The 26,535-nt window shown below is 45.3% G+C and overlaps 1 protein-coding gene across 1 annotated transcript in view; it reads right to left on the bottom strand.

Annotated features, from left to right (window-relative positions):
• The window catches only part of KCNJ6 (potassium inwardly rectifying channel subfamily J member 6), an 88,001-nt gene extending 82,659 nt beyond the window's left edge, over positions 1–5,342 (bottom strand). Inside the window, exon 1 of the mRNA XM_060009916.2 lies at positions 4,430–5,342. Coding sequence (XP_059865899.2) covers positions 4,430–5,327 — 898 coding nt within the window. The 5' untranslated portion in view covers positions 5,328–5,342. The remainder of the gene's footprint in view (positions 1–4,429) is intronic.
• Between the last annotated feature and the right edge of the window lie 21,193 nt (positions 5,343–26,535).

Genomic DNA, 26,535 nt, shown 5'->3' with positions numbered 1-26,535 from the left:
CTTTCTTCGTAGTATATAAATATTTCAGAAACTCTCTTCTTTGAGAAAAACTTGAAAGATAAAAACCCCACAGGGATGGAAGGGGAGCTCATAGACTAAGGCTTGGAAGAGATCTCAGCCGATAACAGTGTGCTAACCTGATTTGGATTCAAACAGCAGATTTAAACAAAACTTAAAAAGACATTTATGAGACAAATGGAAGTCAGAGCATTTAGTAGATATTGGATCTTAAGAAATGATCATTAATTGTTTTAGGTGTCATAACAGTGTTATAGTTATGTTTTTTAAATTAATTAATTTTATTTTATTTATTTTTGGCAGCATTGGGTCTTCGTTGCTGCACACGGGCTTTCTCTAGTTGCAGGAGGTGGGGCTACTCTTTGTTGCGGTGCGCAGCCTTCTCATCGCGGTGGCTTCTCTTGTTGTGGGGCACGGGCTCTAGGCGCATGGGCTTCAGCAGTTGTGGCACATGGGCTCAGTAGTTGTGGCTCATGGGCTAGAGCACAGGCTCAGTTGTTGTGGTGCACGGGCTTAGTTGCTCCGCAGCATGTGGGATCTTCCGGGACCAGGGCTCGAACCCGTGTCCCCTGCATTGGCAGGCGGATTCTTAACCACTGCGCCACCGGGAAGCCCTACAGTTATGTTTTTAAAAGAGTCCTTATCTTTTAGAGACATATTGATATATTTGCAGATAAAATATGATGCTGGAGGGGCAGTTAGTGAGTGGGTGACACAGATGAAACAAGTTTGGCCATGAATTGACAATTATAGAAATTGAATGATGGGTACATGGGAGTTGATTATAGGATTTGGTCTACTTTTATATAAGTTTTATAGTTTTCATAATAAAAAAGGCAAAAAAAAAGAGCTTAAAACAGATAATCAGCAAGGACCTACTGTATAGCACAGGAAATTCTACTCAATATTCTATAATAAACTATATGGAAAAAAAATCTGAAAAAGAAGAGGTATATGTATATGTATAACTGAATCACTTTGCCATACACCTGAAACTAACACAACATTGTGAATTGACTATACTCCGATATAAAATAAAAATTAAAAAAAAAGCTTAATGGGATTCATTCTAAGGAGACATATTTGCTGAGGTGTTGGAAAGGGCTGCCTGTCATAGTTGCATAATCGTTGGGGGTAAATATGGAAGTTCATCAATCAGAAAGCCTATAGTGAGGAGCTGGCTGGCACCGGGCCCAGCTCTGTGTGGCTGTCATCTAGCCTCTATGCCAATTTGCCCTCTATAAATAACAGGCTATATGAATGCTTTACTATTTAAGGCTCACTTGCCACAGCTGCTCGGCATGTTTGTTTACGTAGCTATGAACCCTTCTGTAAACATCACTATCTCCAAATTGCCCCTGTGTCAGGAACATAAAGGGCCCCCTTTAAAAATATATTTATGGGATGAGACACGGCCAGTTCCCAGATGTCTGGGTGGCTGGTGTCAGAATTTTCCAGGGTTTGATTCATTTTCAAAAATAGAACCACATGACTGGAAGGTTCTTGAGAGGTGACACATCCCCCTGACTTGGGGCAGGACCAGACTGAAACCATCCACCAAGAACGTGGGTCTGTCTTTTGTGGGTGTGAGTCTGTCTTTTATGAGGCCAGAGAACTCACTGAATGAAGGACTGGGGCCAGGACCTGCAGAACATCAAAGGTGGGCAAGACTCACCTCCCGCCTTCAAGGAGCTTACTCCCGTTTTCTAAAGACGAGCCTGACCCTGAGTGATGTGACGAAGCAGGCTTGGGGCAGCACAACTGGAGTGGGCATATTATGTGTCAACCAGCTGGCCTGTGAGGGGCCTGAGCACCCAGTGGACTAAAGGACCTGCTGGGTCAGCCGACTGCCTGGTAGCTCGGATCCCCAGAAAATACCACGTCGGGGTCGCTGTGTGCCCACGACGTGCAAGACAGAAAGAGGGAGGGCATCGCATGGAGGTTGTAGTGGTGGCGATGGTGAGGCTCATCCTTGAAAGAGGCATCCTAACTGAGGTCACTGAGAGTAGTTTCAGGTCAACTAAGACATACTTGAAAGAAAGCATGAGTCAAGCAGAGGCCCCTTTGTGTCAGCTTGCGGTTTTCATGGCTCCTGATTTCCCATCTAGCCTTCCAATGAATAATTAGATCCTTGTGAATCTGTTTTCCTCAGGGTGCATTTGGTCCACATCTATTTTTTTTCCTGTGGCTTTGATTCATTGAAACATTCCCCCCACCCCAAGGGCCTACTTAATACCCATAAATCCCAACTGTGCTTTTCATTCACAAAGAAAAAAAGTGTGCCTCGTTAAATTAAGAGATGAGATGTGCTGGAAAGACTGAACTCTACGAATCCTATCAGGAAAGGATCAAGACGTGTCCAGCTTCCAGACAAACCCAGAACTTTCTAGAACACTCTTTCCTCCACTTTCCAAAAATTAGAAAATTATTATTATTACTTTTAGAAAGTTAATAGTGGTTGCCTTTGATTCTTTTTTTGCTGGCAAGTACCCAGTTTTCTCTATGAAAGCAGTAGAAAGGCCACCGAATGCTCAGAGGTATCACTATTAACTACCAACAAAAGGATGTTCCCCTATTTGGAAAGGCTCAGTCATTACAAGCTATCTTCAGAAAGACAGGGTCTGCCCCAGGGAGAATTCCGACTCAGAGACATCACAAAGGTAAGTTGCTTATTCCGGACTGACTTATTTTTAGAGCTTGGGTTTTGATTTGAGGGAACACAGCTCCTGCAATTCGAAGCTCAGATTAACACCAGTAAACAGAGGGTACGTCTCCACTGGCTTTTGCTTCTTGAGCTCAGAGACAGAAGGAGAACAAGGCTTGTCCACTCCCCTCCTTTCTGTCCTATCCGGAGAGTTTATAGCGAGAAATCTAATATTAAAAGCGCATCATAAGTGGTCAGTTTATGCTGCCAGAGACTGTATCTCAGTGGTTACCACTAGGGGGACCCAGAGTCCAGGTGCTTGGCCGAGGTGGGAGTAGTTTCTGGTCTGTGGGAAAATGACGGAGCTCTCTTATTGAGTTGGTTTCTCCCCGCCCACCTCCCCCCTCCTTCCTCCTCCCTCCCCTCACACAACTATTGGCTCACGAGGGCACCCCAAAGTCAGGCTCAGGGTACAGATAGCCCAGTGCACATGTGCAGCACTTATTTATAATTTCACAATGATTATTTTTGTTTTAGATGTTCCTTTTGCCTTATGCAAAGGATCACACTTCATGCAAAGCCTTTTACTCACATCTTCATTGTTTGCTGCATTTTAAAAAACTATTGCAAACGTTTTTACCACTATAAGAGAAATTTGTTAGAGGTAATGACTTTGCCTGTTGGGTCCAGGGAGGCTGAGACATGGGAGTAATGACTTTCATTTGACGGATGACTGAGGTCAGGTTATGGGTGGATGAAGAGTCTGGGGTCTGGCTGGTAGCCGTGCATTTTCAGATTGTGTAAACTTACTTGAGCCTCAAGTTGAAGACCTCAAAGCACAGAAGGGCAGATTGTATAACTAAAGAGGATCCCAAGACTAATGACTCAGAAGAATAGTAAAGCAAAGCTTGAATTAGTGTTCTAGTTTATACTTTTCCCACAGGCACTATTGTTAGCTTAAGGCAGAGTTTATGGCTCTATTTCATAGAAAGTTACAGATAAATACAGGCAGAACCTCCTTTGCTCCTGGGATGTGTAACACGTATGGAAAGATATGAGTGAAGACTTCAATAAAAACAGACCATTTCTCTATTTTTAGAACAGATCATCTTTGTTAAAATACACCAGTAGTTAGCTGTTCAAAGCAGATGGGTCAATAGAATTATGATGAGTGGATATCAATATTTTTTCTTTCCTGTTAGAGTTATTTACTGGGTCTGCATTATTATATCTACAGGGGATTTGGCAGGTAGAGTATAGGGAAAAGATACCAAGTGCTCAACTGATATAAAAGAAAAAGCAAGGCTATGGGTCTTGCAAATGGCTCCCAAAGAACGGGCAAAATTGTATTTTTATTAAAGCAATTTGTCAGGCTTCCTTTGAAAGGCTTAACTTCTTCCTCCTGGCTTGGCAATAAATAACCTCAAGTATTTAATTTAAACAATGCTTTAAAACAATCTAAAAATTGCTTTAGAGAGAGATCAAATTTTAATTTAAGTAAATATTTGAAAATTTAAAATATATTAAGAGGTGTTTTAAAAAATTGTTTGTTAATTTATTTTCCCAAGGGCTTTTAAAAAGCTAAATTGTTAGACTTTGTGGTGGACATACTTAAGGTTATAGGCCACATACTACTTCATGAATAAAGAGGTGGCGTCAATAGTGAGTGAGGTTCAGTTTTCCATATTTTGTCAAAAATAAGAATGTGAGGTTCAGTTTAAAATGAGCATTGATCCCACAGATACCCCCGGATGGAGCACACCTTACCTGTAGCTTCCACCATGCCTTCTAGGATGACCACGATTTCCAGTTCCTCTTTGGGCAGCTGGGCTTTGGAGATCTCCCAGAAAGGACTCTGTTGGTTGATTTCATGGCTAATGATGAGTGGTGACACCAGAAAGAGACGGTCATCGCCAGTGTAATACCCTACGTTGATATCCGTCTGGTTCAAGGGGATGAACTCCCCCTCTGAGGTCTGTTTGGATTTGATCAACTTAGCTCTGATGGAAGCCTCCACGATGTGGGAATTCCTCAGATCCCCTACGCGAAACATCAGGCACAGTTTCCCATCCCTCATGGAAATCACCGCATGGGTGGAAAAAACCAGGGTCTCTGCTCTCTTCTTGGGTTGAGATATTTTTACAAACATGCATCCCACCATGAATGCATTGACAATGGACCCCAAAACAGATTGGATTAAGAGGAGAATAATTCCCTCTGGGCACTTGTCCGTGATGACCCGATAGCCATAACCAATGGTGGTTTCTGTCTCTATGGAGAATAAAAAAGCAGAGACGAATCCATTGAGGTTGGTGACGCAAGGAGTCCATGAAGGGTCCTCTATGTGGTCCATGTCTCCTCGGATGTATGCAATTAGCCACCAGATCATTCCAAAAAAGAGCCATGTCACTGTGTAAACCATGACGAAAATCAACAGGTTGAATCTCCACTTGAGGTCTACTAAGGTGGTGAAGATATCGGTCAGGTAGCGATAGGTCTCCCTCACGTTGCCATGGTGGACGTTGCACTTTCCATCTTTCCGCACATACCTCTGGATTTTCCTTTTGGTCCGGTCTCGGCTGATGTGTCTTGGCAGGTCGTCCCTGGCCTGCTTAGGCAACTTTGGCTGGTGAATGGCCACAGGGCTCTCGACATCCTGGTCCATGGAGTCACCCTCCAGGACATTAGCTGGTGGTTTGGAAAAAAGAAAAGAAAAACTGAATGAAAAGTTGGCTCTTTGGAGGTCATGGAAATCCCACTGTGGATGGAATATGGTAGGAAACCACCATTTGACCATTTGTGTAGCTATTAACAGTGTAGATGAAGTCTTTTTTGGGGGGTGTCATCTGAATGGGTTGCCTTGGACTCCTGGCCTCTGTGATCTAGCTTGTGTAAGGACTTCACCACCCTTCTCACAGGGACAGAGCTTAACTGCTGTGAAATTGTCTCCCTGCCAGCAAGTTCTAAGAGTCAGCTTTTACAGTGGGATGTGTCCGCACTCTCTCTGAGATGCTGTGGTATGTGAGAGGCAGTGCACTCTGGATAAAGAAATGTTTAGATTCAGACAGTATTGGGTCTACCACTCAGCAACTGTGGACTCCTGGTCATGCTATCAGTTATGGACCAAACTGCACCTCCACTCCATCCCCAAATATGTTGAAGCCCTAACCCCCAGTGTGACTGTATTTGGAGAGGGGGCTTTAAGGACATAATTAAGGTTAAATGAGGTCAGAAGGGTGGAGCCCTGATCCAAGAGGATGAGACACCAGGGGTGTGCACACAGAGGAAAGGCCACGTGAGGACACAGTGAGAATACAGCTGTCTGTAAGCCAGGAAGAAAGGTCCTTCCAAACCAACCGAGGTCACCAGAAACCAACCTTGTTGGCACCTTGATCTTAAACTTCCAGCCCCCAGAACAGTAAGAAAATAAATTGCTGTTGTTTAAGCCTCCCAGTCTGTAGTATTCTGTTATGGCAGCCTGAGTAGAACAATAGACTGTTAAAATTCACTGATTGATCCTCAGTTTTCACATTTACAAAATGGTAATCATGATAGCCAATTCATAGGGTTGTTATAAAGTTAACATGTGCATTATATGTGCCTGCATGGAACAGACATGTCATAAACATTCTTTTGTAATAAATTGTTCCTTTGCCACTCTCCTTATATTTAGGGGCAAGAATTTGGAGGGACCTCTTTAAGATGTCAGTCAAATTTCAGTTTAAAAAAAATTCTGGATTTTATTGGTAAGTATGCATGCATTTTACCCTAATGGTTGATGCAATGCCAAGGTTAGAAAACGTGTGGGGGAAATGTTCTCTCTCTTTCTATGTGTTTACACATTTCATTTGGTTTCTGCCTCAACATTTAACATCTGCAGTTTTGGCTTGCGGTTATTTTATTCCTCACGGCCTTCATGATTAATGCATCGGTACAATCATTTGATGACGAAGCATTAGGAAAACTCTCCCGGAATCCGAGTGCAAAGGGACATTTGGAACTGATGCTGCTGTGAAATACATATAAACCACTGTATGAAATTACTTGTTTAGCCAATAATTTCAAAGCTTTCTGAAAGTTTCATCAGCAGTTTCTTCCCTCAGGCTTTTATTCTGTGTCATTTGACTTTGCCGTGCATTTTCTCCCTTTGGTTAAGGGAGAAACACAGTCCGTTGAGAAACAACGTTTATCTGAATAAGAAAACAGCTGGGGATGGGACTTGAGTGGTACCAACTTAACTTATGGATTAACCTTGCTCATGGTTGGATAGTTTCCTTCATTATCAATCCCATAGATCCGGTTTTAGACTTCAGCACAAGGAAGAGGCAGCATTTGGTCTGCAAACTTGATGTTTGGTCCGATAGCTTTGACTTTAGATCGCTACCCTCAGTAACTCTTCATTTGTAAATAAAACCTCGCTTTTATTTCAAAGCAGATACCAGGACAGGAGTCGAAGGAAGCAGCTGAGAGTGGGACAGGATGGAGGGGGTTGGGGTATCTGGATGGAGGTCACGGAGAACGTCCCTGCTCACTGCAGGCACCCCTGGCAAGGTGGGATGTTTGTGGCCCAGGGGGCCGCATGTCCGAGCTCTCGCTGCTAAGTTTGCCCTGAGAGGGAATCTCTAAGTGTGACTTCACGTGGGCTGAATTCAGCTCAGGATCGGCCAGCGTGGAGCGGCCTTGTCTGCAGAGCTGCAGTGTGGTCTGGCTCTGGCCCAGGTGAGGAGCTCGCTGCCTGTGCAGAATCACCTTGGGTTCTTGTTTCCACGGGGTGGGAAGTGGAAGAGGGGGGTTTGTCTGAATAGCTGACTCCCAACAGTCTTCTGCCATCTTCCATGCTTTAACATTTCATGGAGGCAACCTACACATACCCCAGCCCCCTGTGTGAAGCTGTTTTCTGCATTTTCTGGCTCAGTTGTAACCTTCCTGTCTGAAGGGTTAATGGAGGAGTAGAGATAAGTGCTCTGGACAGTCTCGGGAGCCTGCCAGTTGATCCTCCAAATCCATTTTTTCCCTTTTCCTAGCTCAGGACTGGACCACATTTCCCGGCCTGCTTTGCATTGAGGAGTGGCCACGTGCCGAGTCCTGGCCCATCAGGAGTGGGTGTGCCCTTCTGGACCAAGGCCTGAAATAGTGGGTGTGTCCCCTCCTATGCCCCTGCCCCTTCTACGAGGGATGATGGAGTCATGAGGTGGAGGGGCCTGGGTTCCCAGCTGGTGGCAGAGAGCTGCCATCCAACTAGAAACAAAAATTGTGTTTGAGCAGCTATGTATTTTGTGTCTGTTATCAAATTGAGCCTTCCGTCTAATTTTATGGGCAGCAGTATTGACATGGATAAGCAGACAGAAGAGTTCTCAGGGGGCTAGTGTGGGAAAGAGCAGGGAGAGGGGAAGAGAGTGAAGATGGGGTGTGTGGGTTTGGTGTTGTTGAAAAGAAACAGGAATCCAAAAATGGAGTCACTTATGCTAAGCTCTACATCAGTCAATGGGGACTGAATACCTATCCAGGTTCAGTCCCTCCCAGGGATGTGACCTTTTACCAGTCAGTCTGGAATTTTCTGGCCACAGATGAGGTAGCCTACCACACAGACCCCTGCCTTCCCCCAAGGCAAGTGACCTTGCTTGAAATAATCCTCAATTGTTTATGACTTCCTGTCCCATCCCCTTTAGGCCTTTAAAAACCATCCATTTTGTACAGGACCCCTCCTGTCTGTTTGCTAGATGGGATGCTGCCTGATTCATGAATTGTTGAATAAAGCCAATTTTTTCTTCAAATGTACTCAGTTGAATTTTGTTTTCTAACATTGTCTTTTGAGAAATAAAACATTGCCAGCCATATCAGTAAACAAAGGATGTCAGAGTCATCAGCAATTGCAGCCCTCCAATGGTGAGCTGGTGAGTGCTGAGGGAACTCAGGGAGGAAACAAAGAATACCTGCCATCTAGCAGCCATCAGACTGTGGCCACTCCCCATGGTGAGCCTTGAGGAAACTGTGGGTGTGAAAACACAGGGTATTGGCCCCATAGCTGAGGTTCATATCAAAAGAATGGTTTCAGTGAGCCTAGACTCTTGCATTTTCCTATGCATAGAAAAGCACTAACTTCCTTAATTTGAGATACCTAATTTTCTTTTAAAAAGTAATCTTTTGTTCCTACTACCCGCCCTTTGCTATAAAACTCCTGTATATCCTAGCGCCCCCCTCACCTCCTCAGGGCAGTTGTCTGAGGGTTACTTGAGATGCTGACTCCCAGGCTTGAAGTCCTCAGTGTATCTGCTGAATAAAACATAACTCTCAACTCTTAGGTGTGCATATACTTTTTTTTTAGCCGACACTAATGAACTAGCATGTGGTTAATTGAATGTCTGTGTTTTGTGTCAGGGAAAAAATATCAATGCATATGCTACTTAAGTGCCTTTTAAAAACAAACAAAAATGGAAGCAAACAAAGAAAGCTGAACGTCCCAGTGAGTATGGTGGAAAGGTGGCTTTGGAGTAGGGAAAAACAATGACTCTATATGGGATCTGTTTCTTTTACTTTAACCTTTGTATTCTGGTGCTTTTGCTACAAGTTAAGAATGTTGCCTATAGCCTGAAATATACAGGATAGCCCATTCTCAAGGCTCTGACCTTTAAAAGTGTAACACTTTTCCATTCATGAGATAAAAAGTTGCAGAGCAGAGGATAACTGTCTTGTTGGAGGTTTATAGGAACATCATGACTGGACCTACCTGAATAGCTGCAATAACAAAGGATTCCGACACCAAGAAGTCTGCAACAACCAACTACACCCCCTCCCGTTTTAGTACAAAAGAAGCCTGAATTCTAACTTGGGTAGGACTGTTCTTTGGGACACTAGTCCGCCATCTCCTCCGTCTGCTGGCTTTCTGAATAAAGTCGTTACTCCTTGCCCCAACAGCTCAGCTCTTGATTTATCGGCCTGTCCTGCGGCAAGCAGTACGAGCTTGGACTTGGTAACAGCCTCAGAGGCACCACTGCAGGTGAGGCAGTGGGTGCACGTGAGATGCATCCAAGGGAAGATGGGGAGGTAAGCTGGGCCTCCCACTTGACAGTGGCTGGTGGGGAACAGGCAGAGTTGAGAAACCAAAAAAGCCAATGAAATGTGAGAGTACCTGGAGAGTAGAGGAGACTGAAGTAGGGGTCTCAAGGGGCAGAAGAGGTGAGGCCAGCGAGGAGAAGAGGTGGGGTGTGGAGTGGGCAGAAGAAGGCAGCACAGCCTCCAGGCCTTGCCCAGAGCAGTGTCAGGGAGCCCTGGACTGGGGAGAGGGCCATTCCAGGTCTGAGCTGTGAGCGTGCTTCAGCACCCGGGCAGGAATTCAAATGCGCGTGCGGGGGGCGGGGGGGGGGGGAATACAGAAGGGAATGTTGATTCTCTAGCTCTTAACGTTTCCTTCTTTCTTGGAATCCCAGGTGTGAATTTGACCGGGTGATGTGAATTGCATTTGCAAGAGCATTTGAGCTGCTCGGCGTGGGGAGCTGCAGCTGCGGTTGGGAAAGCAGACAAACCTACCTGCGTTCCTGCACAGCCCGGGACACAAACGACTTCCCACCCCCCCCACCCCCCCCCCCCCGACCTCCACCGCCTCTCAGGAGCTTGCCCTGGGCCCCCAGCCATGCGCATGCGCATCAGAGTCCCGGTGAGACCCGCCACCCTGGTCCTTCAGCATCGTGCACGTGGCTTGACCAGAGATAATGTATAGGAACTCTCTGCCAACTGTGAAGTGCTGTACAGCGTGCAAAAGCACGGGAGGAACGGCGCCAAGGATCTTGATGATTTACTTAACCTGAGTTATTTTGGTTTAGAGTAAATGTGACTCTGTGTGAAAAAGCCGCTCTCCTGCCCCCCTCCACCCCCATGTTCTTTTTCTTTCTATTAGAAAGATGACCAATTTACATAAAACTAGGTAAGGTGCAAAATAGCCTGGTGTTGAAATTTAACCTCAAAGAAATAACATGTGACTGAGTTACAAACTGGAAAGGACCTGATCCCAGAATTACCGGAAGCACCTCGAATTCGGGGGGCACCGCTTGTGGAGAGAAGGCTGCCGTGAATAGATGCTCTCCTGATGGGAAATTCTACATTGAAAATTGTATACGAATTCTATGGGGGAAACTTACAGTGTCTAAGAAAATGTCCGAAGAGCACTTCAAGAATTTTTAGTATCGTGGGGGAAAAACCCAATGGAAAAACGGGATGGATCTCAAACGCACAGGAAAAATCAAAGACTGGAAGGAAATGCACACATGTTAATAGGGAACTTCTGAGAGGGGGGCTATGGGTGCTTTTAATTTTCCTCTTAAACATTCTGATTTTTCCAAATTTTCCAGAATGACTTTATATTCCTTTTACCATCATAAAGAAAAAAAGATATTTTCTAACAAAACCTTGAGACTCTCCTGGCATGTGATCATGGAATTTAGCACATAGAAGCTAAATAATTATCAAGTACTTGATCTGAAGGTGTTCCGTCCCATATATCTGGTAACTTAGAAATGGAGAGATTTGTTTCACATGACTCTAAGAAAATCATAAGTAACCCCCATGGGGTGCTTGTGGGCAGAGGAGTGGTGGGCGTATACAGAATGCCTGCAGGTCTGAGACCACTGGAGGCCCCCAGTGGAGTGTAGATTAGAGGCAAGGTTCTGCAAACTTTTTCTGCAAAGGACCGATAGTAAACAGCTTAGACTTTGCAAGCAAGCAACACGTCTCTGTTGCATACTCTTTTGTTTTTTGAAAGACTTTTTACAATGCTTTAAAAATGTAAAATTATTCTTAGCTCATGGGCAGCACAGAAGGAGGCTGCAGTCTGGATCTGACTCCCTGGGCTGTCATTTGCTGACCTCTGGGTTAGAGGCATGCTGGTAAGAAGAAATGGCTAGCTGCTGGATTAAGGGAGCAACCATGAGGGTGAAGAGGGGGCAGTGGATTGGGGGCTGAATAAGAAGCAAAACTAAAATAATTTGGAGATTAGAGACTGCGGAGGGGTGTGGGCAGGAGAATGGGGGATGGCAGGATGGTTGAGACCAGAAGGCAGAGGATGATGTGGTGTGGGCAGGTTTAGTTTCAAGTGTCTGCTCTCTCCTATGGGCTGAAGCTTATCAGTGACCTGGACCGAGCTCTAGATTTGGAGGTTGTTAGCACATGTGCATGGAAGTGTAACTATGGGCATGGGTGAAAGTTCTTCTGGAGGCTGTGGAGTAAGTAGAGGATATAGAAGACAGGATTCTGGAAAACAATTACAATATGAAGCCAGAAGTAGAGAACCCAGAGCGGGTGCTGAGGAAGGAATGAGAGATGTGAGGAGAAGAGGGAGGGCAGGCAGGTAGCCAGGTGGCAGGTGGAACTGGAGTCTTAGGGGGGCAAAGGGGGCATTTGGCACACACTGTAGGGACAACTGGAAGAAAAATGATGCATCCCTTCCCTCTTCCTTATATCAGAATAAATTCCAAGTGGATCAAAGATCTAAGTACAAAAAAATAAAAACTACAGAAGGAGTAGAAGATTTGAATGTTTTTATAGTTCTCCGAGTTGAGAAAGCCTTTCTAATCGTAAGAGGAATCCAGAAACTATCTTGGAATGCTGGTATTTTTGTCAATATAAAAATTATAAATGTTTGTAAAAAAAAAGCAAGAAGACAAACCACAAAAAATATTTTCACACATCACATATATATTTCTGATTTACAAAAGCAATAAATACCCCCGTAGAAAAAACCGATCAAAGGAAATGAATATGGAGTTTATAAGAGAAGAAATACTCGGAGCTGAAAAGCATATGCTCAACCATGGCAAAGTAAAAGCAGTGCAAATATAATAACATTTTTTTACTCTAAAGTTAGTAACATTAAAAATAAACCATAAATACAGCATGTGGAGTATATGTGTTGGGGGGCAGTGGAATTGTGAACGTGCATGTATTATCAGATGTGTAAACTGGCAAAGTCTTCCTGGAGGAGAGAGTGACAGTAGGTCTCACAATTTAGAAATGATTAGATGCCTCGTATTAGCAATTCTGGATCTAGACATTTATCCTAAGAAAATAATTTTACCAACATTTATCTATTGTAGGCAGGGGATATTGCAGCCTCAGTTATAATAGTTAAAAATTAGAAACAACTTAAATGTCTATCCACAGAGCACTAGTTAAACATATTGTTGCAGCTCTAATCAATGGAATATTGTGCAGTTATTAAATATGATTTCCCAATGTTTTGGGGTCTTCAACTCTTTGTGGAAGAATCACCTTCTTAATGAGGACATTTACCTCTTCTTAAAAATCTCAGTCACTTCCTTCAGGTCCTCACATCTCTCTTCCTTATGCTACTGTTTACTTTTTCTGTAGCACTTTTCACCTTCCAGCATGAAAGAGTTTATTTATTGTGTTAATTTTTTTTTTTTTTTTTGCCGTAATCGGGCCTCTCACTGTTGTGGCCTCTCCCATTGCGGAACACAGGCTCCGGACGCGCAGGCTCAGCGGCCATGGCTCATGGGCCCAGCCGCTCCACAGCATGTGGGATCTTCCCGGACCAGGCACGAACCCATGTCCCCTGCCTTTGCAGGCGGACTCTTAACCACTGCGCCACCAGGGAAGCCCTATTGTGTTAATTTTTTATTGTCTGTTGCCACTGTCAGAAAGGAAGTTCCTGGGTAGAGATCTCTATGTGTTTTATCTACTGATGGATCTCAGGCTCTGGAAAAAGTGCCTGACACAGAGCAAGCCCCAGCACCTATTTATTGAATGAATGAATATGTGTTTATCAACCTGGCAGGTTGTCCATGCCATAGCGTTAAGTGAAAAAACAGAATAAAACATATAGTTTACTTTGCATATATTGCCTTTTTGCATTAGTGAGTGTGTGTAGAAGAATGTCCTCCAAAATGATAATTGAGATCAATCTCTGAGCTGTAAGTTTGTTGGTGTTTTTGCTTTCTTTCAATTTTTTTATGTTTAAACTTTCCGTTAATAGTTCTATCATCTAAAAAATCAGTAGGCAATATAAAGCTATTTCTGTTCTAAATAAACAAAACAAATTCTGCGTATGGCTACTGAGTCATGTCCACTGGGCTTGGCACCTGGGATTTACTAGTGTAGTGTGCTGAACCTTGTCCCACCCCCAAATTCATGTCCACCGGAACCTCAGAATGTGACCTTATTTGGCAGTAGAGTCTTTGCAGATGTAATTAAGATAAGGATCAAGATGAGATCATACTGGAGTAGGGTGTGCCCCAAATCCAGTTAAAACATCTTCATATGACACAGAAAAGGACAGACAGAGACACAGAGAAGGCCATGTGATGGCAAAGGCAGGGAGTGGAGTGATGTGGTCACAAGCCAATGAACACCTGGAACCCCTGGAAGCTGAGAGGCAAGGCAGGATTCTTCCCTAGAGCTTTTGGAGGGAGAATGGTCCTGCTGAAGCCTTAATTTCAGACTCTGACCTCCAGAACTGTGAGAGGACACACTTCTGTTGTTTTAAGCCCCCCACTTTGTGGCAACTTGTTGTGACAGCCAAGGAAACTAATACAGTTGGTGACTTTGAACCTGGGGAGTTTTTAGCACCTTTGCATCCTGAGAAGAAGCTGAAGCGGAGAGGCTGACCCAACAAGGAAGGGGGGAGTGTGGGAGTGAGGGGTCTGGTGGAATGGAAGTCAACACATAGTGCTGTCAAGAGCAAGGGTGGGGGGATGGGCGCGTACAGAAAAAGGGATGAAGCTTCCTCCTGAAAGGTTAAGTGTGGTATGAGGAGGAAAGGAGAAAGATGGGAAGGGAATATTGGTGACATCTGTCTCAGGCTCTGTGTCATGGAGGAGCTTCAGATGGGCTCATTTTCCAGTGTGAATTGCAAGAAATCTGTACTTCAGCAGACTCATTGAATTGAATCTGCATCTCACAATGCAAATAACTGAACTCTGCGTAATCACAGATCAGCCAAAGGTGTCCCCATCCTTACTGGTCAAGAAAAGCACATGTAAACAGATACCTGTACACTCCTGTTCACGGCAGCATTCGTCACAATAGCCAAAAGGTGGAAGACATCTAAGTGTCCATCAACAGATGAATAGATAAGCAAAATGTGGTCTATACATACAATGAAACATTATTCAGTCTTAAAAAGGCTACAACATGGATAAACCTTGAGGACATTATGTGAAGTGAAACAAAGTCACAAAAGGACAAATATTGTATGATTTCACTTATATGAGGTCCCTTGAGTAGTCAAATCCTTAGAGACAGAAATACGAATGGCGGTTACCAGGGGCTGGGGGAGGAGGGAATGGGGAGTTCGGGTTTAATAGGTATGGAGTTTCAGTTTGGGAAGATCATGAGCTCTGTAGATGGATGATGGTGTTGGTTGCGCAACAATATGAATGTACTTAATGCCACAGAACTGTAGATTCTACAGAATGGTTGGAACGGTAAATTCTATGTTATATGCATTTTACCACAATAAAAAAGTAAATTGTGTTAACAAAAAGAAAAGCATGTCTATATGTCTATTTTCTTTTTTTTTGCGGTACGCGGGTCTCTCACTGTTGTGGCCTCTCCCGTTGCGGAGCACAGGCTCGGGATGCACAGGCTCAGTGGCCATGGCTCACGGCCTAGCCGCTCCGCGGCATGTGGGATCTTCCCGGACCAGGGCACGAACCCGTGTCCCCTGCATCGGCAGGCGGACTCTCAACCACTGCGCCACCAGGGAAGCCCAGCGTATCTATTTTCTAAACGAGAGGGGAAGATTAGCTTCTAAGATGCTTTCTTGTCTTACTTCAGGAAAAAGTTTACAAACAGCAGTAATGAATTACAGGTGATGATGCTCCAGACAGAGGACAGGGTGGGGTTTTCCTGTTATATTCATGCCTGCATTTTTCCACTGAGGCTCCCATTGACGACTGGAACACATTTGAGAGAAAATTCAGAGCTGTAGTTACAAGTGGTGCTTAAAGCTCAAAGTCAATAGTTGGCCTCTGGCCCCTTGTCCTGATGCTTGTCATTTTGCATAAGTCCTTGTGTGAAGAGTCTCCTTCCTTGGGGGCTGGTGGTGATGCCTGCCACTGATGTCTGATGTGTCGTAGGGAGGTGAAGTCGCTTTTATTTGTCCTGTACCTTGAGCTGTTGTAACTATGGGAGACCATTATAATAATCAGAAATTCTGACAGACTGGAAAGTTTAAAGTCATAGGTGTGTGTGTGTGGCAGAACGGCTACTACGTTCCACTGGGAATATGTGACAGAAACTAAAGGGCAAATGTTCCTATTAAAAATCGTAGCTTGGGGGCTCCACAACATGAACCTAAATTTAGAATGTCTAGTACCCACTGCCAGGTCAGAGGACTAACCCTGGCTGCTGTGCACGTGGATATGACTTTGTACAATGTGCAAGTTCAGTGCTCAAAGGAGGGAAATGACAGGTCACTTTGGACAGATCAGAGGAGACCAACATTCAATACCATGATTTCTCTTCTCATTGGATTTCAAGAATCTGAACCTTGGATAGTGAGAACCAGTAAGAACCTCTCAGGACCACTGCATACAGTTGTGTAGGTTGTGCACTGCACAAGGGTGTCCAGAGGAGGGGAGCAAGATGACTGAGATCCAGTCAGTGATTTGCGTGCCTAGCTAGCACTTCTGGAACTCTGGGCATCATTTATTTTGTCCTCCTCCTTTTTAAATTAAAATTTTTTTATTGAAATATAGTTGATGTATAATATTCTGTAAGTCACAGATGTGCAATATAATGATTCACATTTTTTAAAGGTTATATTCCAGTTATTATAAAATATTGGCTATATTCCTTGTGTTGTACAATATATCCTTGTAACTTATACCTAATAGTTTGTACCTGTTAATCCTCTACCCGTATGTTGCTCCTCCCCGCCTTTCCTCTCCCCACTGGTAACCACCGGTTTGTTCTCTATGTCTGTGAGTCTGCTTCTTTTCTGTTATATTCACTAGTTTGTTGTATTTTTTAGATTCCACATATAAGTGATACCATACAGCATTTGTCGTTCTCTTTCTGACTTATTTCACTTAATATAATGCTCCTCAAGTCCATCCATGTTGCTGCAAATGGCAAAATTTCATTCTCTTTTCATTACACAGGAAGAAAGTGAGGCCCCAGGAAGCCAACTGACTTGCAAGGAGGCAGAGCCAGAGTGAGCTCTGAGTCCATGGATTCCAGTCTAAGTTTTCCCACCTTCCCTGTTCTCTGAAGACGGGGCTGCCTCAGGTTTTCCCCTTCTTCAGAGACCTTGGACTTGGCGGTTCCCTTCTGGAGTGAGAATTCCTCTACTCTTTCTCTCCTGATGAGTCCAGTGCGTGCCTTTGCCTCAGCCAGACCTGAGGCATCTCTGTTGGGCTGCTCACCAGCTGGGGGACTTCAAGCTACAGGTTCTTTATTTGTAAAATGGCCTTGCTGGGTTGATGGGAGAATGAAATGACATAATTGCATTGGGCAGTGTGGCCTGGGACAAGGCACTGGGCTTTGGCAGCAGGCAGGCCTGTCTGGGACACTGCTTTCCCACCTCCAATCCGTGTGCATTTGCTCAGGGCACTTCAGTCTCTGAGTGTCCGTTTCCTCAGTTATAAAATGAGAATCATAAGACCTACTTTGCTGGGTTACTGTGAAAAAGAAATAAATCACCTGGTCCATAGCAGACATTGAACAAATGGTTACAAGTTATGGTAGTGTCTGGGTTGAAGAAGATACCCAATTTGTAGCTATATTAATCACAATTTTTATAAGCTCAACACTGTCTTGGAAACTGTGAGAAATTCAGATGCAATCCAAGACACAGATGGGTAGACCCATCTGGAAGCGAAGAACCTGCTTGGTGATGTGAGACGCGCACACTGTCCCATATCAATGTGAGTTGCACTCTACACGGTGGATGAGAGACTAAGAATTTGCCAGCATGTCAGAGACAGGGGTAGGCCGTGGCTGGGCTAATTAGCAAAGGCATCTTGAAGGAGGTGGGAAATGAAAGCCAACCTTTAATGAGCATATACTATGTGCCACGTACTGGGTGGGGCACCATAGCCACCAGGAAATGTTGACCCACCCTGCAGGGGAGGCAATGAAGATCTGTTGGGTTGAGTGACCTGCTGAAGCTTATGCATCTAAAATGGGGCTGGAATAGGACTCTCCGTCAGGTTGACCTGATCCTGAAACTCATATTCTTTCCCTTCGGCTACTGTGGAGAGATGTGAGGATGTGTGTGCGTATGTGCATGTGTGTGTGAGCAACGCAAGGGAAAGTGCGGCAGTGAGAAGGATCTTGCCTCACTTGGGTGCCCTTCGAGTGAATTACCCCATAGAGTGGAAGAGATGGAAATAAAAGGGTGATGGATTTGTGGGGTTGTGTCTGGGGTAAGGGTCACTCTAGAGTGGGGAAGGTGGAGGAGAAGGGAAAGCGTTGCAAAAAAAAAAAAGACCTTCTAGGACTTCGTGTGCCCAAAACCAGTGTAGTAAGTGGGAAAATTCAGGTGTCTTTTATAAAATTTTAAATTGGGAAGGGGGACTGGATGTTGGAAGGCAGGGTGAATATTTATTGAATCCCTCCTATGGGTCAGTGTTGAGCTCTGTGGCTTCACCTGCTGTTTCAGCTCATTCTCATCTTTCAGGAATCGGTGTGGCAGACTTGAATCACTGATGCAAGAAAGGCTGAAGTCTTCACCCGAGGTTACACGGCTAGAACTGTGTTTGGTCGAGGGTGCTGGCTGCGCGTCTAGGGCTCTTTCCATTAATCAAACAGCACAGAGATGCACAACGCCCCAGCCCAGTGGTGTTGAGGGCGATGGGCGAGCTGTCCCAGAACATGAGAGCATAGAGGGACCACAAAAGAATTGAGACCATAGGTACCCAGGGGGTATCGACAGAGAGTGGTCTGAGGAGGGAGTGAGAGAGGGAGTTAGCAGAGGGGAGAAGGCTCTGCTGAGGGGAGGGTCCAGGTCAGGGAAGCCAAGGCCCCATATTTAGCAGAGGAGAGGTCATTGGGTTTGGCAGCCAGGAGACCACTGGCGACTCTGAATAGACCGGTCAGAATGCAAGTCAGGCTGCAGGGGAAGAGGGTGATGATGGGCTGAAGAGGCAGGAGACATTTGTCTGTAGGTGGAGGGAGGGGGCAGGGTGGCCGGGAACAATAAGCATGAGACCTGGATTTTCAAACGAGGGGAGGGGGGAGCTGGTGGAAACGGAGCAATGGGGAATTCTGGACGAAAGCACTGGCATGAGAGTGAATAAGATATCCCGGGGTTGGGAAGGGGTGGAATTCAAGCATCACCCGCAGAGAGAGGACCACCCCTTCCTGTCTGCTGAAGCCACCGTGCCTGACACAGGAAGGATGACAAGCTGTGTCCAGCTCAGAACGGGGACAGCCGTTCTAGTCCTTTCTTCTTCCTGTCCCTGGACTGCGGTCCTCCATCCTGGAGAGCGAACAGAAGAGATCTGACTTTCCAGCCTTGAGGAGGGACAAGGAGGGGCCGGGAGAGGTGAGAAAGTAGTTTCTTAGCTCTGCAGTAGAGCTGAGCCCCAAGACAACCTCCCGAAGATTCTAGAACTGTGAGGTGCCCAATATTCTATGAAGGGTTTGGTAAGCTCTAGGGTGAGGACAAGGGAAGCTGTTTCAGAATATCCAGTCCCTCCCTGACTGATGGGCATAACGTTTCTGTCAATTTTCTGGAGCAGGACAGGCAGAGCCTAGTCAGGCCCCACCACATTGCGGGTTTTCACAGTGGAGGAAGGACTTCAGCCCTCACGTTAGTCAGAGTTCCAATTTTGGACAATTGTTTCAGCTCACTGCTTCCCACAGACCCCTTGCTGTTAAGAATTCTAGCAAGTGGAAAACTGAATTTTGTTTCCTCTGCTGCCCCTTTCCTGGGAGCGACAATAATTGGGTTTCAGGAGAAGGGTCCTGGCAGTTCACTCTGAGAAGTGACCAGGTAATTGAGGGCTCAGGATAACTGGTCCCCACCATGAAACACCTGTTGGGAGACTCCACCTGCTACCAGCAAAAAAATTGGGGGTGGGGGCTGGAGAGCAGGATTCAGGGTATTTCCTCTGCTCTAACAAGGTATGCTTAATTTTACAAGAAAACAGTTATTTCCCTGCATCATTTCCCCCCTCAACTTCACCTTTACTGCACGATCTATAGGCATCCTGTCGTTTAACTTTGCACTTAAAGTTTAAGTGATAGCATTTCGAGCAGATTAAAGCCGACGGCCTCTTTTCTTATGAAAGCTTGTATCCTCCGAATGTATTTCAGTGATTACACTAATTCCTGCATCAATGAAACTGCATTGCTTTTACTGGAGATGTGGCTTAAATTCCTGGTGAAATTCCGGTTGGAATGCAGAAGGCCTACATTTTGCACTTCATTAAATCTGTGTTGTTCTGGCAAGATCTGCTGTTGGCATTTGAGAGTCTTTTGAAGAGAAGCCTGTTCCATGCAATCATTGCCTTAGCACGCAGGAATGGGTATGTCCTCCACCAGGGCTTTGCGGAGGGCAAATGCACTGGATTCAGGGTCTGCAGACTCAAGTGCCCAGACAACCACTTGGTTCCTTATCTTGGGCCACTGACCTTCCTTCCCCACCTCTCGGTGACTTTTTTTCCAGAAAAGGTGCCTTTTTGCTGGTAGACAACTTACCCCATCAGCTTTCATCCTGAAAAATATTCCCCATCTACAATTGTTTTTTTTCAGGATGAAATAAGAAATTCCTTTTAAAAGGAAGCTTGAAAAGAATGAAATAATGCCATTTGCAGCAACATAGATGGACCTAGAGATTATCATACTTAGTGAACCAGAGAAAGACAAATATCATATGACATTGCTTATATGTGGAATCTAAAATATGACACAAATGAATTTATTTACAAAACAGAAACAGACTCCCAGACATGGAAAACAAATTTATGGTTGCCAAAGGGGAAGGGGGGTGGATAAATTAGGAGTTTGGGATTAACAGATACACACCACTGTATTTAAAATAGATATACAACAAAGATCAACTGTATAGCACAGGGAACTATATTCAATATCCTGTAATAAACCATAATGGAAAAGAATATGAAAAAGAATATATATATATATATATATATATAACCGAATCATTTTGCTGTATACCAAAAACTAACACAGCATTGTAAATCAACTATACTTCAATTAAAAAAAAAAAAGGAAGCTTGATATATTTTTGAATGGTCTCTATCCAATGAAATACATTGCATCTTATTTTCCCCGGGAAGCAAATAAAATACAATCTTAGCCATATGTTCTCAAAAGACTTCCATGAGGTTTCAGTAGATGTGAGAATCACATCTCACCATTTTTCACACATATGAGGCTTGCATTCCCCCAGGTTTCAAAGAAGAGAACGGCTCTCCTCCACCTGCATCAGACAGGTAGGTGTGGCCATTCCCTCACCTCTGCCCCAACTTCCTGGGCAGCCCAGTTTCTGTGAACCTGCACCAGCATTCTGGGTTCTCTTCAAACGGCACCTGACTGACGCAGCCCACCAGGTGACTGGGTAGGCATCAAATCTCACTGCCTTCACTTTCTGCAGTCTCTTGGGCTTTCAATGTTTTTCTCATTTGTTTGAGTCACCGTGTGTTGCCCCCAAGGCTCTGAGGGGCTGGCAAGCAGAACCTGAATCTCTAGGCTGGATGCCGGTTTCTGGTTCTCCATTTGGCCAGGCTCCAGGGATATCATTTTTCTTTTCATAATTAAGTCACTGTCTGGGAACATGTCATAAACAGTGTGGGGTGGGTTTCCTCCCATTAGGGCTGAGACTGGGTGGCTGGGTCAAGGTGTTCCCACTGGGAGGGGTGGAGTGGAACGCCCCTCCTCCCTTCCAGTCTGTGCAGAAGGGAAACTGCTGAGGCCTCAAAACGCCCCACAAAAGGGGAGCCAGTCCAAGGATTCCACGGAGGAGAGGACAAGACATGGGGAATCCTCAGACTCCCCGACGCCCCCTCCAAGTCCAGGAGACTCCCTAAATTGGGCTAAGACCACTGTTTTGCTGCTAAAGCAGCTCCACGGGGGGTGGCTGGGAGGGGGGAGTAAAGCCTTGATCAGAGAGTTTGCCTATTCCTGTGCTGCAAAAACTCCCACCACGGCTGATTCCAACCTATCAACTGTTGACCAGCTCTCAAAATTCCTGAATATGTAACAGTTGCCTCTCATGAGTCGGGATGAACCTACTTCTTCACCCGGCTGGAACAAGTTCTACCTCCCAGAGTGAGGGTGAAGGGATCCTGTTTTGAAGGGGAAGGAAAGTGAAGGGATAGTAGGTTTAGGAAATGCTGCCAACTCTGTCTCGCCTTGGAGTGTTCTAGAACAAGCTAGGCTTGTTCCGAATCATCCTGTTTTATAGATATATACTATTACAATTATTTGTAATTGCTTAAATGTGCTTCTCCCAGAATTACACATCTAGGTTCCACAGAACAGGTATCTGAAATACAGATTTGCTGGTTCCTGGGGTGCAGTGGGAATTGGAGACCGTCGGGTCCACACTTGGCCTTCTTTGCTGTTTGCTCAGGGCTGCCCTCCACCCCCCCACCCCCCGCTCTCTATCTGGCTGACACGGTTGGTGCTGCAGGCTGCTCTGACTCTCAGTGTACCCACTGTTCTCGGGGCCCATCCACCCATCCTCCCTCCCCTCGACTTGGGAAAGAGAGACTCAGTCACCCGGTGACAGCAAAGACGAGAGTGACATATTATCCAAACAGAGGAAGACTCTCTGACACGCATGGGAGGTTACCTTAGACTCTGTTGCTAGACTCAGAGGGTAGATGGAAATCGAGCTTCTAAAATAGAATCACTTAACCAGAAACAGGTACAGCCCGGGGCTGGGAATCACCTACAGACTCTTTGTGCTGCTTTTCTGCTTTCACCCAGCGCATTTTTTCCTGTGGGCTTGAAAATGCAATCCTTCTATGTTTAAGTGTGGTACTGCCCCTCATGGCGCCAGGGAGACCCCAGACCTCAGCACCCAGGCTTTGGGCATTTTTGTGTATTTATCCCCTCCAGCCCTTCTCCCCAAAGCTCTCGCCTCTGGTGGAGGCTGGTGCCAGGACCAGTGCGGTATCCAGACCAGACCCCATCCCAAAGGGTCAGTGCAAGTCCCGGACCCTCCTCAGAGGCACAGTGTGGGGCAGCCGGGCAGAAGGGGTACTTAAAGCCTCAAGTGACTTAAAGTCCTTGAAGTGACTCATTTGGTGGAAACCCACAGCTGGAGGCAAAAGAGAAAAGGACATCTGCTCTGAAAGATCCAAAGCAGCCTCGCTGGTGGGGAATGAGGGCAAAGCCCCCATTCCTAGAGCAGCAGCTGCTGCTGTTATTGGAGATGGATGGAATTCTTAGGGGAAAATATGCCACAATCAAATGCCCACCCCTGAAAAATGCTTGCTGTTTCCTGATGTGATATTATCACATCACAGCATCCCATGGACCACCCATGGCTGGGTTTCCAAGGGGAGAGGGAACGGTGTCATGGAGCTCATCTGTGGACATGCCATTTGGGATGCCCTTGGGGTCTGGACTCCATAAAGGAAGGAGGATTCTCTCCTCCTGGCTCTCATTGGCTTCCCAGCCAGCTTAGGCCTTGGGTGAACTTCACATAGAGTCTAGGGGGAAGTACAGCTTCAGGGCTCACCTCAAAACAGATGAGCTGAAATATGCATCCCTGACGCCCTAAGTGCAGGCTTAGCGCCCTGTCTCTACCATTTTGATCCCATAACTTCCACTGGGAGCCACATGTCACTCACTGGGCTAGACCCTGGGATAGAGAGATGAATAAAACCTAAATCCCTGCCAGAGGATGCCACGTTTTTTTGTGGCTAGAAACTGGTCTGAGGTCAGGGCAGGAGTGTGGGGAGATATGTTTTTGTAATTAGAGAAGATCTTCCTTTCAAGGTTGTGTTGAAATAGGGGATGTCAGCTTAATGGGCATGGGGTTTCCTTTTGGGGTGATGAGACTGTTTAGGAACTTGATAGAGACGCTGGCTGCACAACTTTATCCGTGCACTAAATGCTGTTGAAATGTACTTCAAAAAGATTAGTTTTCGGAATTCCCTGGAGGTCCAGTGGTTAGGACTCAGCACTCTCACTGCAAGGGGGCACGGGTTCAGTCCCTGGTCGGGGAACTAAGAGGCTGCATGCCACAGGATGTGGCCAAAAAAAAAAAAAAAAAGGTTAGTTTTCATGTTATGTGGATTTCACCTAAAAAGAAAACTTGCATTGGATGGGAAAAGTCCAGAAGGTCACGCCTCCCCATCTGCCGAAGCCCGAGAAGCATACGGGCAGCTGGGAGATGGAGCGTGTTGGGATGCCTGCCCGGGGCCGCTGGCCTTGCAGGGAGATGGACAGAGGGTGGGGACTGTCCCCCCAGCTCCTTGTTCATGTACCGTTCACCCCTACAGGCTCCGGTGCCGACCATCGTGCCGAAGCCAGCCTAGAACATCTGGCAAGTCATTCATAACCAGTGACTGTGATGAACGCCTGCGAGCTTCAACCGACGTTAGCATTTCACTGGATGGGAGATGCCATCCTTAATCATGTTCTTATGCAAATTAGACACAAGTTGCCACCACGGGCCATTGCGGTTGACTGGGTGACAGTGAGCTTTTCTCCTGAGATCAATTTCCCAACCAATCACTTTGGGTGCATCATCTTTTCCTTTTGTGGTGCTGGCATTCCTGGCTTGGCACTAATGTCATGGGGAGCACGGCAGTGTTCCAGAAAGCATGGCTTGTTCTTTCCTTGAGGGACCCCCCACCCCCCGCCCCGCTCCGTCCGGGCTTGATGCAAAGGGAAGACCTGTTTCATCCTGCCTCACTTTGGGTGTGTTTGCTGAATATTCATCAGGCATTGGAGATATTTGCCTTTCCCTTCTTCTCCCAACTCAGGCTGTGTGTTTCTCTTGTGAAATTAAGCGCCTTTGTAAAGTGAAGCCAAGGGAAAGTCAAGACGGCAAATTCTCTGCGATTCTTTGCCAGTTTTGTTTGTTTGTTTTCTGGTCTCATCTTGCTAGAAGGAACGAACAGTTTCCCCAAGGAACAGCCTTGCATTGTGGAACACCTTTGGGCAGCTCTGACCACAGTAGGACTCGAATTGAGTCTTCCATCCTGGGAGAGAAAGAGATCTGGAAAGGGGACTGTTGATTCCTTCCTGTCCATTCACAGCTAGTGAGGGTGGGGCCTGAGTGAGCTCTGGGGATGGGGTCAGAACACCAGCAAAGGCTCTCGGTCCACTAAGCCACAGCTCTGGACTGTTTCTGTATAGAAAATGGCAAATTACTGCACAATAAAGCTGTTTAGCCCTACATGGCTGTGTCTGGGGACTTAAGGCCATTCTGGTCCTAGGTTTTCAGGTCTACGTTTGAATGAGCTTGGAAGGCTCTGTGGCTGAGGTGTGCTTCTCACAGAAGATGGCTTTGGTAGAAAGGGAGAAAACTCCCACCTTCAGCGAGAGGAAATTCTTGGACTGTGCACTTGGTCAGCTCTCGGAGAAGCCGGGTGGAGGGATGGGTTTGGCACAGGGGATTCTGGGTTTTTCTGTTGCTGTATGTGTTCAGTGTTCACATCATACTCTTTTTAAACAGTGAGCTCTTTTTGATTCTCTGCTTCCACTGACAACTGGCGTAAGCCATGGTAACAGGCAGCCCTTGGGGGTAACTATGATGCCGGTTTCGTGTTCTGTATCTCCCGAGACCGACTTATTAACAACCCATAGATTGCAAAAGCCCTTGCGCTTCCCGTGCCTGGGGTCCGTCTGCTGCAATGCTGTTTGGGTTTCATGCTCTTGGGATATGGTCCTTTTAAAATTGCATTTTCTCCTGCTTCTGTGCTCCTCCCCTGTGTGTTTTGCTCAGCCTCCCACTGAATCACTCTTTCCTTTTGGTTCTCCAGCAAAGGTGTATTTGATTTCTCTAAAGTCACTTGATTGAATTCTGAACACAAGTACATACACTGAAGTAATTACATCTGCTCTTTTTAAAAGGAAAAATAGAAATTGGCGTTCTTCTCTCGACTTTGCCTTGCCTGTGGATGTCAACAGTTGCAAATGATATGTCCTTGAAAAGTCATGTTTTATCTAGCTTTGCAAACTTTCGGCTTATATCATAAATCCAGAGATGCTGGCGCTTCTAGCCATAAATCTAATGTTCCTATTTATTTCCTTTTCCCCGAGTCCCAAGAAATATTTTTCAAATAAATGCTCAGGTGGACCAGGAGAGATTTTGTTTGTGTGTTTTGCTTTAATGGACCCTGCGTTGGTTTGGATAATGCTGTTCATCACACAATAAGGCATAGTGGATTATGTGCCAGCTCTCTCCTTCCTGCACCAGCCGTCTCTAATAACTTCCTTTTTTTAGGTTTTTTCTTTTCAAAAAAATTTTATTGAAATACAGATGATTTACAATGTTGCATTAGTTTCAGATATACAGCAAAGTGATTCAGTTATACATATATATATATATATATATATATATTATTACAAGCTATTGATTGAATATGGTTTCCTGTGCTATACAGTAGGTCCTTGTTGGTTATCTACTCCATATATAGTAGTGTATATATTTTAATCTCAAACTCCTAATTTATCTCTTCTTCATCTTTGCCCTTTGGTAACCTTAAGTTTGTTTTCTATGTCTATGAGTCTGTTTCTGTTTTATAAATAAGTTCATTTGTATCATTTTTTTAGATTCCACATATGTGATATCAAAGGGTATTTGTCTTTCTCTGTCTGACTTACTTCACTTAGTATGATAATTTCTAATAACTTCCTGATATATGCAAAACAAAGAGAGCCTTTGTAGCCCACAAGTTCCTCCTTGGATGGGCTGATGGGCTCATTTTTTC

This window comes from Delphinus delphis, chromosome 4 (assembly GCF_949987515.2).
Source record: "Delphinus delphis chromosome 4, mDelDel1.2, whole genome shotgun sequence".
Taxonomy (NCBI): Eukaryota; Metazoa; Chordata; class Mammalia; order Artiodactyla; family Delphinidae; genus Delphinus; species Delphinus delphis.
This window is presented reverse-complemented; position numbering and strand designations above follow the sequence as displayed.